Source organism: Staurois parvus, unplaced genomic scaffold, assembly GCF_062004578.1.
Source record: "Staurois parvus isolate SC_StPar_1 unplaced genomic scaffold, SC_StPar_1.0 ptg000053l, whole genome shotgun sequence".
NCBI lineage: Eukaryota > Metazoa > Chordata > Amphibia > Anura > Ranidae > Staurois > Staurois parvus.
The window spans coordinates 5,816,957-5,835,613 of NW_028317849.1; the positions used below are offsets into that span (position 1 = coordinate 5,816,957).

The following is an 18,657-nucleotide window of genomic DNA, read 5'->3' on the forward strand; positions in this document are numbered from 1 at the left end:
CATTTTAGAAATGTTTGCAAAAGTATGAAAAAGAAAAAAACTGAAATATGACACTGGCATAAGTATTCAGACCCTTTGCAACAACACTTGAAATTTAGCTCAGGTGCCTCTCATTTCTCTTGATGGTTGCTGAAATGTTTCTACAACTTGACTGGAGTCCACCTGTGGTAAATTAAATTGATTGGACAAGATTTGAAAAGGCACACACCTCTATAAAAGGCCTCAAAGCTGACAATGCATACTGTATCAGAGCAAAAGCCACGAGGTCAAAGGAACTGCCTGCATAGCTCAGAGACAGGATTATTGCAAAGCACAGATCTGGTGAAGGCTACCAAAAATGTCTGCTTCACTGAAGGTTCCCAAGAGCACAGTGGTCTCCATAATTCTCAAATTGAAGAGGTTTGGCACAAGATCTGGTTGCCAGGCCAAACTGAGCAATCAGGGGTGAAGGGCCTTAATAAGAGAGATGACCAAGAACCTGATAGCCACTCTGACTGAGCTCCAGAGATCCTGTGTAGAGATGGGACAAAGTTCCAGAATGACAACCATCACTGCAGTCCTCCACTGATCTGGGCTTTGTAATAATCCTGCTGGAACTTGTGACGCTCTCACTCACAGAATACGGTGAATGAGTGACGCAGCCGAGCGGGCAGAGCCGCACACTGCCGCAGTTTTTAAAAAAAATTGTAACAGCTAGCAGGGGGGAGGTCCATTCATAATATATTACATGTTACACCCTGAATATGGGTGAAACATGTGACATGTTACGAAAGGTGAACTTATCCTTTAACTAGTTGCCGACCATAGATAGCTAGCCGAATGACGGCTGCACTGCGGCCAGCAAGTTCTGGGTGGACGTCATATGACGTCCTCCCAGAACGAACTCTCCTGAGTGCCCCTGGGGCGAGCACCTGGCGATCTCTATGATAGCTGTGTCCTACGGACACAGCTGATCACGTGATGTGGTAAAAGGCCAATCACAGAGGCCTTTTACCACGTGATCAGTCATGTCCAATGACACGCTGATCACAGGGAAATGCAATTGCTGGTTCTCAGCTGCACTTTCCTCATGCTGTCCACGAGGAAAGTACAGCCAAGAATTGGCAGTTGTCAGAGCAGGGATCGGCATCGATCATCAGTGCCCTGATGATCGGTGCCCAGCAGTGCCGCCCATTAGTGCCCAGCAGTGCCGCCCATCAGTGCTGCCTATTAGAGCTGACTATCAGTGACGCCTATCAGTGCCCATCAGTGCTGCCTCATCAACGCACATCAGTGAAGGAGAACAATTACCTGTTTGCTAACTTTTATAACAGAAAGAAACTTTTTTTTTTTTTTAATTTTTGCACTTTTTTTGTTTATAGCACAAAAAGTAAAACACCCAGCGGCGATTAAATACCACCAAAAGAAAGCTCTATTTCTGAGAAAAAAAAAAGATAAAAAATTCATATGGGTACAATCTTGCATGACCGCGCAATTGTCATTCAAAGTGCGACAGCGCTGAAAGCTGAAAATTGGTCTGGTAAGGAAGGGGGTATAAGTGCCCGGTAGACAAGTGGTTAAACAACTGTAGTATCAGGCTGCAACATAACAAAACTGTAAAAAGTAAAGGGGACCTGAATACTTTATGAATGCACTATTTATATATAAGGCCTAGCATGAAATCATTCATATTCAGAATGTTGCCATGCTTAGCCGTATATGAAGAAAGACATACTAGAAAACAATAGCATATATAGCTTAATTAAGTAGAGCCGGCCATTAACTTTACTAAATATTCTCTATAAAATAGAAAATCTTCAATTTTGGAGTTGAGGTCCACTTTAATAACAACACCACTTGCTGGTCATAGTTTCTAAGCTACCTTGTTACTGAAGGTCAAGAAGCCCTTTAAGTAAGAAGAGCTGTAAAAACTCAAACTGCTGCAGGCACCACCAACCACTCTCCAGCAAAATTTGCCCCTCTAAATCTTCTGGGAAACCAAAGTTTCTCTCTTACCTTGTGATTTATAATTTATGGGCAGTAGTAGCAATATTAATTATGGGAAAATAGAAATTAATCACATCCTAATCTCTAAAAAATAAACTTGGCTCCAAAATGTCACTTATAATACCAATCTACAGAGACAACAAATAAATACTGAAAAAGTCACTATGATAGAAAAACCCAGACAGAATGAATCAACTGTGCTCTATATACAACACCCACAGAGGAAATGCCATGCCTTAGAAGGCATAGTTTGCTGTTACCTAGCTGTCGTCATTTGCAACTTAGTTTACATAATCAATTAAAACATTACTGGCAATATATGATGGCTACAATTTATACAAAAAAGCATGCTCAATATCTGTAATGACATTGCTGCCTCCATTCTGTTTTTTGCAAACTACTAACAAATCTTGGATTTTTAATAAGGCCCCTTTCACATTGGGGAAATTCTGCCTCAGTCAGCAGGGGATCTACTCAGGGATCCCCTGCTGATTGGAGCAGAGCAGGCAGATGACACAGGTTGCAGGTTATGCAGAGCGGACACAGACAGAGCCCTCTCTGCTCTATGGGCGGCAAGGGAGTAAACAGACTATGTTGTCTGTTACATCCGAATGCCCTCCGATCAACTTTGCCCAAATGGAAGAGGACAGATACCCTTCAATTGTTTTTATTTATTTATAGGACTGGATCAGACCTGGAGGTATGCAGGTTTAAATGGATACAAGTCTGTTTACACCCACCTGTCCATGGGAATGCAATAACCTTCTGATCAGCTTTGCCTGGAAAACTGACAGGCAGACCTGATTAGATCACCATGTGAAAGGAGCCTAACTTACAGAGTATAAGTCTGAATTCACACCTTTGCATTTTCACCTGATGTGTTTTCCATTGAAGTCAATGGAAACGCATCTCAGTAAATGCATTAAGTTGCAAGTGAACACAAGCCATGACGCACATATGGCAAACATTCACATCCAATATAAAATGCAATGCAACACAATCCATTAACGTGTTTTGATACGTTTCCACTGATTTCAATAAAAACAAAACATTTGGGGGAAAAATGGATAGGTATAGATAGGATAAGCCAGCCTCCATCTTCAGGCGACTGAAATCTACAGCATTTCATGGATGACAACTGTCCTGGATTTGTTGGGATAGTCTCACATCTTTGTTCTCTGTCTTGCCACCACAGCATCAGCCTCAACTGTGCCCGTTGCCTAACACTTTATGCTGTGTGGAGATGCCTACCATATTGGAGGTAGGGCACTCATTGCAGAAAAAGCAATACAAAACAGGAGGACTGGCTTTAGTGGACAGCATGAGCCACCCATCATAGAAAAGCCATCTTGTGTTTGGGGTGAGCTGGACATGGATGGCATATGCCTCATAAAAGTCTTTCAGACCTCCAAACAACCGCAATAACTCGCATCTATTTTGAAGAGGGATGTCTATCATTGATGCTCTGCATAAAGTTCTGTGGAATTAAATGATACATTTCCTTCCTATAGTCTTCCTTCTGCAAAACACCTAAGCAAAGTAGATTAGTGTCAGCAGATGCTAGTACATGTAGCTGCCAGTGCTGCTGGGACAGAGGTCAAACAGTGGTTAGTATCATTAGATGCATACATTTTTTAGTATGCCCGAACTTTCTGTGCCTTTTTTTTTTTTTTAAACATTCTAATTTTTCATGTCCTATATGAAATAACTTGTCCCAGCATTAATACAGAGGATATATACGACCAATATTTCAGCAGGGGATAGCCCACATCCTTCCTCCTTGTTGAAACACTGGCTGTAATGATATGCACCTCTGAATGTTTTGTGCCTAATTCCCCTGGATATTACCTCACTGTTCCACCACAAAAACTTCCACCTCCCTCCCAAACTCCACTCCTGACCTCACCTTCTGCAAGCCTGGGACTTCCAGAACTACACCCCCAGCTCTTCTCCTCACTGCAGCAGTGAAAGTTCCACACTTACTAGAGAGGAAGTAGAGCCCTGCACTTTAGCTGCAGAGCTGTGTCACTTCAGGTGTCTAAGGCTTTTAGCACATGGGTACCTGAGCCTGCTCAATGTACATTCTGTCACTTTCCCCTTTGCCTGGGAAACCATACGCTATACTTGTGTTTAGGATAGGACCACCATATACCTGGAGTATAGTCATGGGCAGCCATTAATTTCTATTGGACATGAACCAGGCTCAGGTACCCGTGTCCAAGAGGATAAAAGACCTGACATATTCATCAAGAGAACTTGTAGTCATACACAAACACACATACACAAAAATGTACTCTATCCCAAGTTGTCTTCCCGCACTTTTCACTCCTTTCCTTCCACCAAGTACTACACTCTGAAAATTGTGTATGCTGTCCACAGTCCTATCCTGCACATCATCCTTGAACTTCCCCTGCACATACGGCCTGCAATTACACTCTCCATACTCCTCTCCTGCACATACTGCCTATCATCAAACACTCTACATTTCTCTCTTGTACACAGTACTCGGTGTCATACCCTCTGTCTCATACTCACAGGGCACTTTCAGCCGAATGGAAAGAATATGTTGTGGATTTTTTTGTAAATGATGATTGCACTAAAGTTTGTGTCCCAATATTTAGTGCAGTACTTTTCTGTCTTCGGTGCTTTTCCAGGCCCTATTTTGTCAACAAGTGGGCAACACTACCAAAAGTCCTGCACCATGAAGCTAGATCAACTCTTTGGCCACGCCCTCATATGTGCAGCATGTAGCCCGCTGTAAGTGTTGCATTTTTCTTTTTTTTTCCCCTAAAGGTGCTTCTATATTTTTTTTCAAAATTTGACAATGATGGTAATTATTTATTGCTCATTTTTATACTTGGCTAAAGTACTGTCTGCTGATATAAACCATACCTTGCATGAACGATGAAATTCTTATAGTCTAACCTGACTTTTTCAATTTCCAGCTGTCAAAAAATGAATGAAACTTGTAAAGCATTACCCCTATCATGTTCTGGAGAGAAGTGCCTGGCACTTGTTAGCTGTAGGCTTCTCAGCAAAATCTACATATACAGTTGCAAGAAAAAGTATGTGAACCCCTTGGGATTACGTGGAGTTTTGCATGAATTGGGCATAAAATGTGCTCTGAACGTCATCTAACTCACAACAATAGAAGAACACAGTCTGCTGAACATAATACTACACAAACATTAGATGTTGCCATGGTTTAATTGCACATAACATGTAAACATTCACAGTGCAGGGAGGAAAAAGTATGTGAACCTTTGGACTTAATAACTGGTTGACCCTCCTTTGGCAGCAATAACCTCAACCAAACGTTTCCTGTAGTTGCAGATCAGACCTGCACAACAATCTGGAGTCATTTTGGACCACTCCTCTTCACAAAACTGTTTCAGTGTAGCAATATTCTTGGGATGTCTGGTGTGAATCGCTCTCTTAAGGTCATGCCACAGCATTTCAATCGGGTTGAGGTCAGGACTCTGACTGGGCCACTCCAGAAGGCGTATTCTGTGCTGTTGCAGCCATTGTTTTGTTGAATTACTTGTATGCTTTGGGTCATTGTCCTGTTGCATCACCCATCCTCTGCGGAGCTTCAGTTGGCGGAGAGATGGTCGTACGTTTTCCTGCAAAATGTCTTGATAAACTCTGGAATTCATTTTCCCATCAATGACAACAATCTGTCCAGGCACTGAGGCAGCAAAGCAGCCCCAAACCATGATGCTCCCTCCGCCATGTTTCACAGTGGGGATGAGGTTTTGATGTTGGTGTTCTGTGCCTTTTTTTCTCCACACATAGTGTTGTGTGTTCTTCCCAAACAACTCAATCTTGGTTTCATCTGTCCACAGTATATTTTGCCAGTAGTGCTGTGGAACATCCAGGTGCTCTTTTGCAAACTTCAAACGTGCTGCAATATTCTTTTTGGACAGCAGTGGCTTCCTCAGTGGTGTCCTCCCATGTACTCCATTCTTGTTTAATGTTTTCCTTATTGTAGATGTGTCAACAAAAATGTAAGCATGTGCCAGAGATTTCTGTAGGTCTTTAGCTGACACTCTGGGATTCTTCTTTACCTCATGCAGCATTCTGCACTGTGCTCTTGCAGTCATTTTTACAGGACGACCACGCCTAGGGAGAGTAGCAACAGTGCTAAACTTTCTCCATTTGTAGACAGTCTGTCTTACCGTGGACACGTGAACATCAAGGCTTTTGGAGATACTTTTGTAACCCTTTCCAGCTTCATGCAAGTCAACAATTCTTGATCGTAGGTCTTCTGAGAGCTCTTTTCTGCGAGGCATGGTTCACATTAGACAGTGCTTCTTGAAACCAGTAAACCCAAAACAGGTGTGTGTTTTTTTAAGGGCAGGACAGCTGTCAGCAACACATCCAATATCATCACACTGATTGGAGTCAAGGTTGGCTCACTCCTGGCTCCAATTAGCTCTGGGAGAAGTCATTAAGCTAGGGCCTCACATACTTTTTCCTCCCTGCACTGTGAATGTTTACATGTTATGTGCAATTAAACCATGGCAACATCTAATGTTTGTGTAGTATTATGTTCAGCAGACTGTGTTCTTCTATTGTTGTGACTTAGATGACGTTCACAGCACATTTTATGCCCAATTCATGCAAAACTCCACGTAATCCCAAGGGGTTCACATACTTTTTCTTGCAACTGTATACTGATCTGTTAGAACAGTCCAGAATGCCCAGCTTCCTGATCATGTTATGTACACTATCAACATATTCTCTGCTCTCCATTCCTTCCTGTATTATACATGTGGTATGTCTGAAGCCTCACATTTATTGCGAACCATTCAAATATGGTAGTTTACTTTAGTAAACTCATGTATGCAAAACTCTGGAGACCAGAGTCACAGCAACTCTGATATGTAGCTATAATCAGAGGAATATGTAGGCTTCCATTTGTGACCTTCCTTTGAAAATGCTAAATGTCTGGCAAACTCTGGATCACTATGGCTTTTACAGGAAACTAGTGCTTACCATTGGGCACCAAGCCACACACCAATTAATAAGTCCATACATATTTTAAGAAATTTACAAGCTGCATCCTGGCCTGCCTGCATCTAGTTAGAAAGAGGTGGCAACTCCATAAGTCACCCATCAGCTCAATAGAAACATGCCGTTTTTACCTGGCTTAAGGGTTCCTTTCAAAACAGATTATAGAAAAATATATAAAAAAGTCTTTGTAGCTCACAGAAAATAGGAAGAGGTCTAAATCGCACAAAGCCATCCATAATAGACTGGCCCGTGATGATCGCATGCCAGACCCCAGCCCTTCTCCCAAACTCGTGACCGAAGGGCTGGCCAATCTAAAACCGCGATGTCACGTGCGTAACAATGCCACACCCAGCTTCACCCTGCACAACGATTTTCCAGCTCACTGGACCACAAATTGATGTACCGGCAGCCTGAGCGCGATTGTTACTGGGTCAGGTTAATTACGCAATTAACCCTTCACACTGCCAACACCTCCTTTTTGTACAAAGAAACAGGAAACTCGGCAATATTAGCAACAACACTAGGATGGTTGAAATAAACATCTGTATACCACTGTCACCACAGACAGGTTATACACACAGTAGCGCTCTTCAGCGGCAGGAATTCGTAAATTGCAATAAAGAGCTGTAGAAACAGTTCAACACTTTCAGAAAGTAGGATTTATTACTAAAAGGTTAAAAGGGTGCAATAAAAACATTTACAGAAAAAAGATGTAACACATATATATATATATATATATATATATATATATATATATACATATACACAGAAAACAATAACACAGCAAAGAGGTAACAGAAAGGAGGTTAAAGGGTTAAAGTACTTGCCAATCAACCTTGGGTTAAGCAGATCAAGTTTCGGAGCAAAAGGGCACTGACTCCCAAGTTGGTTCTGATGTTAAAAGGGAGAATTCTTCAACTTACACTCTTAGGCCTGACAGTCTATTTTGTAGTCCGTCCCCCCCAGGGGGTGTCTCTGAAGCCAAGGACCAATGCCTCATTTGGGGAGGGGTTGTCTGTGCGGAGACCCAAACTAGAACCAAAATCTCTCATAGCTCATATTTTGGCTCATAACTTTTCCCAGGCACAAGTGACATTCCACCCGCGGGTAGATTAATATGCAGACGCAGCTGAGGAATGGTTAGATATGAACTATGAAATACATACTTGAATGGTTCAAGAGATGTCATTTTCTTCTTTTCTATGTATTCCAGCCAGGGAGTGTGTCCTATCAAACGATTTGTCTGATCGTGAGCGATCTGAAGATATGCCTGGTTTTTATGTAAGTCTCTCATATTCCAAGATATGAGACATAGGGGAAAAATGGATTTTAAAAGTGTTATCTAGTTTCTTACGCCTCTGGAATGTCTTTGAACTCAGGGGAAGGCTTGGGTTATCCTTTTACTTGGTGCCAGATTGCAGCTTCCCAGCCAGCCCGGCACCCAGCTCAGAGATGTTTTATAGCTTGGAGCTCCCTGGCCTGCCTGTGACACTTCCAACACACACACCAACCAAATGTCACTGGGGCTCTCAGAGAGGGAGGGGGAGAATGAGGAAAGATATGTTTGTACAAGATTGATGATCCTTTGCCAAGATGGAGCAAAAATGGTTGAACCGCGTCCATCTCCGTGGGTACGATTGCTACATGGCCTACTGCAACCTTGAATTAATTACTTAGAGATCATATTCACCTTTCAGGAAATAGGTCATCTTAAATGTAAGAAAATATATGAAACCGATATTCAGTATTAATTTTACCACTACCTTGTAATTATAGAAGATCTAGAAATATTTTGACTATTTATATATGGGAACTGTAGACATATACAATTCTGTAATGCCTGGTGCAGACTATGAGGTTTGTTTTGTTCAGCCCGGCAGGCTGAACAAAAAAAAAAAAAAAAAACCCACTGAGTAGCTCACGAAGAGGTCTCTGTACTAACTATGCGATGTTAGTACAGCAATCTCCCCACTGAGCTATTGTGTTCTGATAGGAGGACTGCCCACCTGCCAGAACACACCGGTCATTGCTTGCAGCCATTGGCACCCTAAAAAGGCAGGATGAGGACAAAGAATAATATACCAACATTGACTGTGGTCTCCTTGCAGCTGATTTTACCCATACTGATGAACCGGACAAAATTTGCTCTGTGGATGGCCCTGTCATCATCATCCCTCCAAACATCCTTATAGGAGTCAGGTGGAAAATTCTTGGCTAAGACAGCACTTGCATCCAAACAGGTACAAACACTGTTTTGGGCATTTTGACTGCCAGCGGCACCAGCTGTCAGAATACAACAGCTGCAGTGGAGATTTGTCCATTCACACTATGTAGCATATATTGAGTGATCTGTCAGATTGTTTTATTTTCTTTTAGCCTGTAGGTGTATGGTAAGCTTTACCATGTTTTCTTTAACACTGTCTCTGCGCATGGGTAGCCATATTTTTAGAGAAACAGGGCTTTGCTTCCTCATGATAGACCCTCCCTCTGATGACTGGTGAAAGAATATTCAAGAGGCAGCATGAGAGGTGGTGGAAGCAAAGATCCATAAAATGAAGTAGGCGCAGAGAGATACTTGCACTGCAGCTCCTCGGGTACAGCTTCCGCAGCAGCAGAGACGGGCTTGGGTGTCTTCCAAACTCACATACTCAGCTAGCTGAACTTACAGTCTTTTTTTAAACTCCAGTGAGCTGTGGGCCAGGACATTCTGCCCCTCTTCCCAAGTCATTGGAGCAAAGAAAAAAAAATTCCGCTAGAGATGAATTCTGAGGATTCCCAAGCTTACCTCTACTCTCCCAGCAAGGAGAACAAATCTCACTCCAAACCTCCGGAGACTTGCAGTCAGAGGTAATGCACTGCCACTATGAGGAGGAATTCAAGGCAAAAAAGTAAAATTTTTAGGGTACTATCTAGGCAAAATTAATGTGAATGTTTAGCCAAAAGAAGCCTTAGTAACCTAACTTACCAGTAATGAAGTATCTTCCATGTTGTACAGACAGCTGGATCCTGTAGATATCTTTGCAGTGATGATAGGTCCTCTTCCTACAGTTGATCTTACAGTGCTACAGAAGTTAATAACTACAGGACCCAGCTGCCTGTACAATGTTGGAGATCCTACATTACAGGTAAGTTAAAGAGAAGCTCCAGTCTCCCTCCTAAAAAAAAGAATAAAAGTCAGCAGCTACAAATACTGTAGATGCTGACTTTTAATAGAAGGACGCTTACCTGTCCAGGCATCCAGCGATGACCTCACCCAGGCCAGTACTTGAATTGGCTTCAGGTGCATGCATTGGCATCTTAAGTAAAGGAAACCGGTAGTGAAGCCTTCCGGCTTCACAGCCGGTATCCTACTGCGCTTGCGCAAGCCTTGCTTTGTGAATGGTCCCACAGTCTTCTAGGACCTGTGATGTGTCCCAGAAGGTTGCAGGGGAAAGGAGGGGGTTCCACAATTCTGCTCAGATTACTGCAGCAATCTGACCAAAAGCAGAAGCGGGTACCTCTCAAAACCAGGTACCCACTCCCCCCTCCCAACAAAAAAGTGACAAACATGGCAGTGCAGGGTGCAAACAAGCAGAGCTTCCCCTTTTGGGTGATGTTCTGCTTTAAGTGGTTCTAAAAGTAAAAAGTTAATTTACTTTAATGCATTCTATGCATTAAGGTAAAAAAACCTTTGCTGTGCAGCTCCCCCCTTCCCCTTATACTTACCTGAGCCCGATCTCAATCCAGCACTGTGCATGAGAGCAGCGGCTCTCTCCTATCTCCCTGGACAGAGGGGCAGCTGCGGAAACTATGGGCTCCTGCTGCTGTCAATCACAGCCAGTGAGGAGGGAGCAGGGCTGAGCTACACTGTGTGTCCTATAGAGGAGCAAGCATGCATGAGTGCCCCCATAACAAGCAGCCTGCAATGGAGGCACTCAGCAGGGGGACCCGAGAAGACAAGGATCACAGCTGCTCTGTGCAAAACCATTAGGGCTCATGTACACTGCAGCTGCTAAATTGAAGTTTAGGAGCAGTTTTTTGTTCTTTTCAGAAGCCCCTGAACTCTCCTTTATGTTTTCCTATGTGTCCATGTACACATAGTCGTTAACAGTAGTTTACAGGCATTTTTTTTAAAGCACAAAAATCGCGTTCAGGAGTAGAGTTTACCAGCATTTCAAAAGCTTGTAACTGTGTGTAAACGCGTTTGCATTTAGACACGTTTTTGGGCTGGTCCATATCCAGATACTGTCCCTTGTCTTTTTTCTTCATCAAAAATGCATGCACAGCATTTTCCATGTATTCAAATGGACCTAGCACACCAGCGCAGTCAGTTCCAGGTTTCACGTGAAGGTAAAAAAAAAAAAAAAAAAAAAAAAAGACAGGCCATCTCAAAACATACTGCTCTCACTATTTCTCATAAGTCTGAAATAGTTAATTATTTGCAATTTTTCAGTGCATTCTGGGCATTTGGGAGGGTCTCCTGAGGTTATCTTAAAAACGCTTCTAAATGCAAACACAGCTAAACTGACGTTTTTCACCTACGTTTTCTAGCAGTCAGTTTCCAGCGGTGAGAAAAGTTTTTCAAACGCCCCGTGTACATAAGTCCTTAACACAGAGCAGGTAAGTATGCAACATCTCCAAAATACGCTCGTCCCTAACCCCAGAGACTACAAAGCAACTCATTCACTCCCTTATTATCTGACAACTCGATTACTGTAACTCCCTCCTCACCGACTTACCTCATCACAGGCTATCCCCGCTTCAGTCTATCCTGAACTCAGTGGCCAGACTCATCCACCTTACCAACCGCTCCGTATCCGCCACCCCCCTCTGTCAAACCCTCCACTGCCTTCCAATTGCCCAACGCATAAAATTCAAACTGCTAACTCTGACCTACAAAGCTATTCATAATACTGCCCCAAACTACTGCACCGACCTGATATCCAAATACCACCCAACACTTTCTCTTCGCTCCTCACAAGACCTCCTACTTACTAGCTCCCTGGTCTCCTCCTCCCATGCCTGACTCCAGGGCTTCCCCCATCCTCTGGAACTCACTACCCCAATCTATCAGACTGTCACCTACCCGGCGCACCCTGAAAACCCATCTCTTCAGGGAAGCCTACCCCACCCTCACCTAACTGCCGATCTCCTCCACTCCATCCCCCACAGCCATTTCCTACTGTACCACTATCCCCTCCCTCCTAGATTGTAAGCTCCAAGGAGCAGGGCCCTCGAACCCCTCATGTATTGTATTGTTACTGTATTGTCTCATGTTCTGTCCCCCACTATAGTGTACAGCGCTGAGCAAACTTTTTGGCGCTATATAAATACTGTATAATAATAATGTTTGCTATAAAAACATTTTAAAAAATGATCCTTTATAATCACTTTCGTTCACTAAAGCTATAGAGATGATTTTGTAAGCTAAACTGCAACATTAACCATTTAAAGGATAGATTTCCTGCAAGAGAGCAAATCTTCACTTCCTGAGTTCACTTACTAGTTAACCACTTCTGCCTTCTTGATACACCAATGCCTTCACACAGGCTGGGGTACTCAGGTGATCAACTCTCTATCCTACATTTTTACAAATAAAGCTACTGGAAAAAAAAACATGCCCACCACTCATTTGAGAAACACTTTTGACAAGCATTAGATATTACAACCGCTACACAGTCCTGATGGAAGTCATTACAAAACCCTGCTTTCACAATTCTGCTGAATGACAAGGAAAGGCATATCTCAAGGCACCCACTTACTTCAGACTGCAGGGGAGCTTCCTGTCTTCTGGGTCATTGTCAGAGAAAGCTAGACTTCAGCAGACTAATGAGTAATTGAAGGGTGTTTGGGCTCCTCCTAAAACATGCCCAGGGAGCCCTTGTCTGTGCCTGGAGAGGAGGAGGGTGTCTGAGGAAAGTGATATTTTACAGCAGTCTTTACCTTCTTTCCCTAAATCTTCTCTTCCATGTCTCTCACAGCTCCTCCAGTCTCTCAGCCACTCTCCAACCCCAGCCTGCTGTTTTCCTTGACTTTGAAGAAGTTGTCCTCCTTTTCAGCGCTCCCCTTTATTCTTTTCTTTCTACCCAGAGTCAGAAGGAAGCACTACACTCTCTCACCAACCCCCTTCTCCCTCCTACCTTACTTCCTCCCCGTTACGTCACAGCCACAGGTTTCCTCCCACCCTCGCTAAGGCGTTTCCTCCGAGTCCAAGCCTGGGCTCATCCAGAATGATAGAGAGGAGGAGCCAGCGCAGCACGCACCATCGAGTTTGCTGTGCGGGTCGCCGGTCCTCCAGCTGATAGAGAGCTGAGATAGAGCGCCTCCTATTTCCGCCGCTCTGACAAGCTGGTAATGCGTATCTAAATTGAAGAGATGGCGGGAGAGGGAGAAGGAATGGCAGATGCAGGGTGAGTGTGGGTGGTTATGGAGATTTGGTTATGTACTACAATGAAGTAATACCGTGTTGGTTTCAAACACTCAGACTTCTACTAGAAGTTAAAGTATAACTAAAAGCAAAACTTTTTTTTAGTTTTGGATAGAGAGGAGAGGGATTAGAACCCCCGTCAGGTTTTTATTGCTCTCTGTTCCCCCATCAGGGAGATTCACCCTCTCTATATGTCCAGTTTACCATTATCTGTGAAAGTAAAAGAAAATCCCTCATTTTGGGTTGTCCCTAGATTATTATACAGGATTTATATAGCGCCAACAGTTTGCTCAGCACTTTACAATATAAAGGGAGACAATACAGTTACAATACAATTTGGTACAAGAGGAAACGGAGGGCCCCTGCGCATTAGAGCTTACAATCTAGGAGGAAGGGTTGAGTGATACAAAAGGTAATAGCTGTGGAGGGATGAGCTGATGGAGAAAATAAATGGCAGTTTACTTGGTAGAAGCAGGATTTCAGGGATCATCTAAAGATGGATAGATTAGGAGACAGTTGGGGACAGATTGGGGTAGGGAGTTCCATAGGATGAGAGAAGCTCGGGAGAAGTCATGGAGGCACTCATGGGAGGAGGTGACATGGGAACTAGAGAGCAGAAGGTCTTGGAAGGATCGAAGAGAACCAGGTTAGTGATGTAGCTGGGGGAAGAGTTGTGTATGGCTTTGTAAGTTGTTAGTACAGGGATGTACAATTTCTATAGCCCGATGCCTGGGACATGTAGTTCCGGGGCACTGGGCAGGTAATTTCTTTTTGCCTTCAGCCCTGCTGCAGGCAAGCAGAAGGGCTCATCTGTCAGGTGGAAGCGTTCGGGCAGCAGCGTTGCCGTCCGCTTGCTTCCACACAGCCCACAGTGTCAGCCTCTCCCCTCTTGCCTGCTATATGTCCTGGGCTTTGCTTGCCCATCTGCGGGCCTGGGCCTGGCTCAGTGTGCACTGACAGGATGTGGTATAAGGGAGAGAGGAGAGCAGACACATCCGCTCCCCTCCCCTTCTCATGACCCGGAAGTGATGTGACGTCACTTTCGGGCCCCCGTTTGACACATTCCCGGTCATTGAGACCGGGAAGGAATGTAATGCGGTGCGATGTACACTGCATTACATTCAGTGGAGCACAGGGGAGACATCCAGGGTCTTTTAGATGGAAGCAGAGAACCTGTCACCAAAAAATCATCACATAGGGGATTTTGTCTCCTAATTTAATAAAAAAAAAAGCTAAGTAAAATTTATTTTTTAAATAGATGTTACACTCAAGCATATAACCCCCCCAAAAAAAAAATTTTCAAAGCCCCCACCCCCACATATGTACACATTCACAAACATAAAAGCGCACACACCTACAAATGAAACCGTCGATTGCTATACACGTTACATATCGCCGGGCACACCAGAATGAGAGCAATAATTCTAGCACCAGACCACCTCCGTGACACTATACTGATGACCTATAAGGGGCTTTAAAAGTGTCACCTATAGAAAATATAGGGTACTAACGTTTGTTGCCATTTCACTAGTGCACACAAATACAAGGTTTGACAAGTTGGATATCTATTTACTTGATGCAACCTCATCTTTTACATTTTACCAAAAAATTGGATAATTTATTGCTTTTTGTGCCCTAAAATTAACTTAAGTGTATTTGTGACTGAAATTTTGCATTTCCTAGACCTTTGAGATAATATCCTCTGACATAAAAAATTGGAACTACTGCTATTTTATTTTCTAGGATCTCTGATTTCAGAATATATACGTTTGGGGGTTTTGTGTCATCTTCAGGCCTTAATTGATTTTATACCCATGTGTAAATAACGCAAAAACAGCAATGGCAGCACAAGGGATAAAGGATAAGCCAGGATGTGATAAAAAGATTTTAGCGAGCGCTACCAAAGGACGCAAAGAGAGTGTATGTGTGTGTGTGTGTATGTGTATATATATATATATATATATATATATATATATATATATATATATATATATACATACATATGTATATAAACACAGTGAATTATGTAAATAAGCAGCTGATACACCGAAAAGGCAACCAAGAAAAAACATCCGATAGTATATATATATATTCGAATAAGTTGGTGCAGCGCTATATGGTAATATATTTTAATATACACAATACCATGCCATTTCAAACAGATGTGAATAAGTGGTATCACCTTATGGTGATTAATCGTGATATAATTAGTTCAATATAATTGTGTGGATCATACAGAGATCACAATTCCAAGTGTGTGGACCTCCTGATCCGGGAGTGACAACAGGTGCAAGCCAAACGAATGGATGAAAAACGCACAATAATAAATCCTGCGTCATCAGGTTTTAGATAGGTCATCAGGTCTCGGGTCAGGTTACCATACGAATCACCATCCCAGCTCCACAGAAAAGGTCACCAAAAACCGCTACCAGGTATCACCATCAGGGTCATCTTTCCTCCAAATGGGCACTGTGAATGATGACACTCACACAGAGTGCCCAATAAGAGACCACATAGTGTGATATTGCTTAAGGTACCTTTTATTCAAGGATAATGGGTGTAATGGTAAATAACAGATTTTCAAAAAGTTCCAAAAATTACTGACCATGTATTCAGGGTATGCTGTGGTTAGATGTCCAGTTGCTGCAGCCCCCCATTATCCTTGAATAAAAGGTACCTTAAGCAATATCACACTATGTGGTCTCTTATTGGGCACTCTGTGTGAGTGTCATCATTCACAGTGCCCATTTGGAGGAAAGATGACCCTGATGGTGATACCTGGTAGCGGATTTTGGTGACCTTTTCTGTGGAGCTGGGATGGTGATTCGTATGGTAACCTGACCCGAGACCTGATGACCTATCTATAGCCTGATGACGCAGGATTTATTATTGTGCATTTAAAACGCACATCTCGTGAGTGCGTTTTTCATCCATTCGTTTGGCTTGCACCTGTTGTCACTCCCGGATCAGGACGTCCACACACTTGGAATTGTGATCTCTGTATGATCCACACAATTATATTGAACTAATTATATCACGATTAATCACCATAAGGTGATACCACTTATTCACATCTGTTTGAAATGGCATGGTATTGTGTATATTAAAGGATAAGCCAGACACTCCTTTTTTCTGAGCAGCAGCCTAGACTGTACGGTCTCTCCCCTCCCTGCTAGTCTTAAATGTTTAAGTCGCCATAAAGGCCCTTTTGTTTTTAAAAGTCCCAGACAGTCCTTAAAGCAGATGTAAATATGGTTTTGGTTAAAATGTGTGTTTTTTTTTTTGTTTGTTTTTTTGTTGTTGTTTTTTTTTTTATCAGAACAAGTAGATTGTCATGAGGGACAAGTAGTTTGGGACACCGATTTAGTCCTTGGACAAGTAGTTTTTTAAAAACAATTTCCACACCCCTGTAGTACTTTGAATTTTATTCATTGGGTGAGGTAAAGCCAGTGGAGGGATTGGCAGAGAGGGCTAGCAGACACTGAATGGTTGGTAAGTTGAATGAGCCTGGCAGCAGTATTCATGATGGACTGAAGGGGGGATATCCTATGTAAAGGTAAGCCAATGAGGAGGGAGTTGCAGTAGTCGAGGTGAGAGATGACCAGGGAGTGAATTAGGAGCTTTGTGGTATCATTGGTTAAAAAGGGGCGTGTGTAGGGATTGGTTGATAGTGGTGCTATTGATCCTGACCGAGAAATCGGGAAGAGGTACGTGGGGGGAGGAAATATTATGAGCTCAGTTTTGGATAGATTGAGTTTTAGGAAGTGGTGTGACAACCAGTCTGATATGTCTGTTAGTAAATCGGTGATATGTGAGGAAACTGGGGTGAGTTGAGGAGTAGAGAGATAGTTGTGTGTCATCAGCATAGAAATGGTATTGGAAACCATGGGAAGCTATCAGCTGACCCACGGAAAATGAGAAATTGAGGGGAAATCTTCCAATGGGGGTCCCCAAGGAATTCCCTTAATTTGCAGGGAATTCCTCTCACTTTCTGTTTGGCTATGGAACAGGTAAAGCTCTACAATGGGACACAGATGTAAAGGGAAAGCTGTACAATGGGACACAGATGTAGGGGGGGGGGGGAAACCTGGCAGGGGTTATAACCCTCCCTTGCGCTATCAAAAATAAAATACAATTGCCTATAGTTTTACTTTAAAGTATGACTAAAGACATTTTTTTTTTTAGTTTTGGATGTGGAGTTGAGATTGTTAGGTTTTTATTGCAGTCTGTGCCCCATTAGGAACACCATCTCTATTTGTCCTGTTTACAGTCATCACCGAAAGCAAAAGAAAATCTCACATTTTAGGTAGTCGCCAGAACAGGAAGAGAGAGGAAATCTTCAAATAGGGACAACCAGGAATTCTCTCAGTTTGGAAGGAATTCCTCACTTCCTGTTTTGGCTATGGGACAGGAAATTAATGGAAATCTCCCCAGTGGGACACAGATGGACACAAAAAAAACACAGCAGGGCCTATCTCCTAGATTGTAAGCTCCAAGGAGCAGGGCCCTTGAACCCCTCGTGTATTGTATTGTTACTGTGCTGTCTCGTGTACTGTCTCCCATTATAATGTACAGTGCTGAGCAAACTGTTGGCGCTATATAAATCCTGTATAATAATCTCCCTTGCTCTATTTAAAATAGGAAAAGAAAGTTTTGCCTTTATATATATATATATATATATATATATATATATATATATATATATATATATATATATATATATATTAGTGCTACCCCTGCAGGGGCTGTTTGCTGATGCTTGTCCCTGATGTTTGCCCTGACCTTTCAAGCCTTCTGACACCTCGAAAAGTCTGGGCTCAGACTTATTTCAACTGTATAGGATAATAATACAAGAGACACAGTTCTTTTGTAACACCTCTGTTAGGCTTGCTCAAAAGAGTAGACCACAGAATGAAGGGTTAGGAGGTACGTCCCCAGTTAGTGCGTAAAAGCAAAACACTGGTAAAAAAGGAATAATCAATTAGCAATGTTTTAACAGGTTATACAGTCATGAGTATTAAGCTTCAAATGTATAATTGCAACAGCAGCAGCAAGAGGGGCAACTTGAATCCTATGGTGTTTAAAGTTCCTGATATGGTGGTGTCTTCTGTCTTCTGCTAGCAATGGTGGGGCCCATAAACATTCGTGAATACTGTTAATTCAGTGAATTTAAACAGATAAGCCAATGGTACTGCTCAAAGCAGTGGTCTCCTGGTAAATGAAGTGTAAAGGTGTCTGCATGCAGTGTC

General features: G+C 42.7%; 2 protein-coding genes across 3 annotated transcripts in view; one reads left to right on the plus strand and one right to left on the minus strand.

The window, feature by feature from the left end:
* MYO9B (myosin IXB) overlaps positions 1–13,125 on the minus strand; it is a 240,583-nt gene extending 227,458 nt beyond the window's left edge. The window contains exon 1 of the mRNA XM_089667549.1: positions 12,744–13,125. The gene's annotated coding sequence lies outside the window, so the exon portion shown is untranslated. The remainder of the gene's footprint in view (positions 1–12,743) is intronic.
* Positions 13,126–13,296: 171 nt separating this feature from the next.
* HAUS8 (HAUS augmin like complex subunit 8) overlaps positions 13,297–18,657 on the plus strand; it is a 66,004-nt gene continuing 60,643 nt past the window's right edge. The window contains exon 1 of one of the 2 annotated variants that reach the window (XM_089667558.1): positions 13,297–13,391. In XM_089667558.1, coding sequence (XP_089523684.1) covers positions 13,357–13,391 — 35 coding nt within the window. In that variant the 5' untranslated portion in view covers positions 13,297–13,356. The remainder of the gene's footprint in view (positions 13,392–18,657) is intronic. The other variant, XM_089667560.1, reaches the window with a different exon arrangement.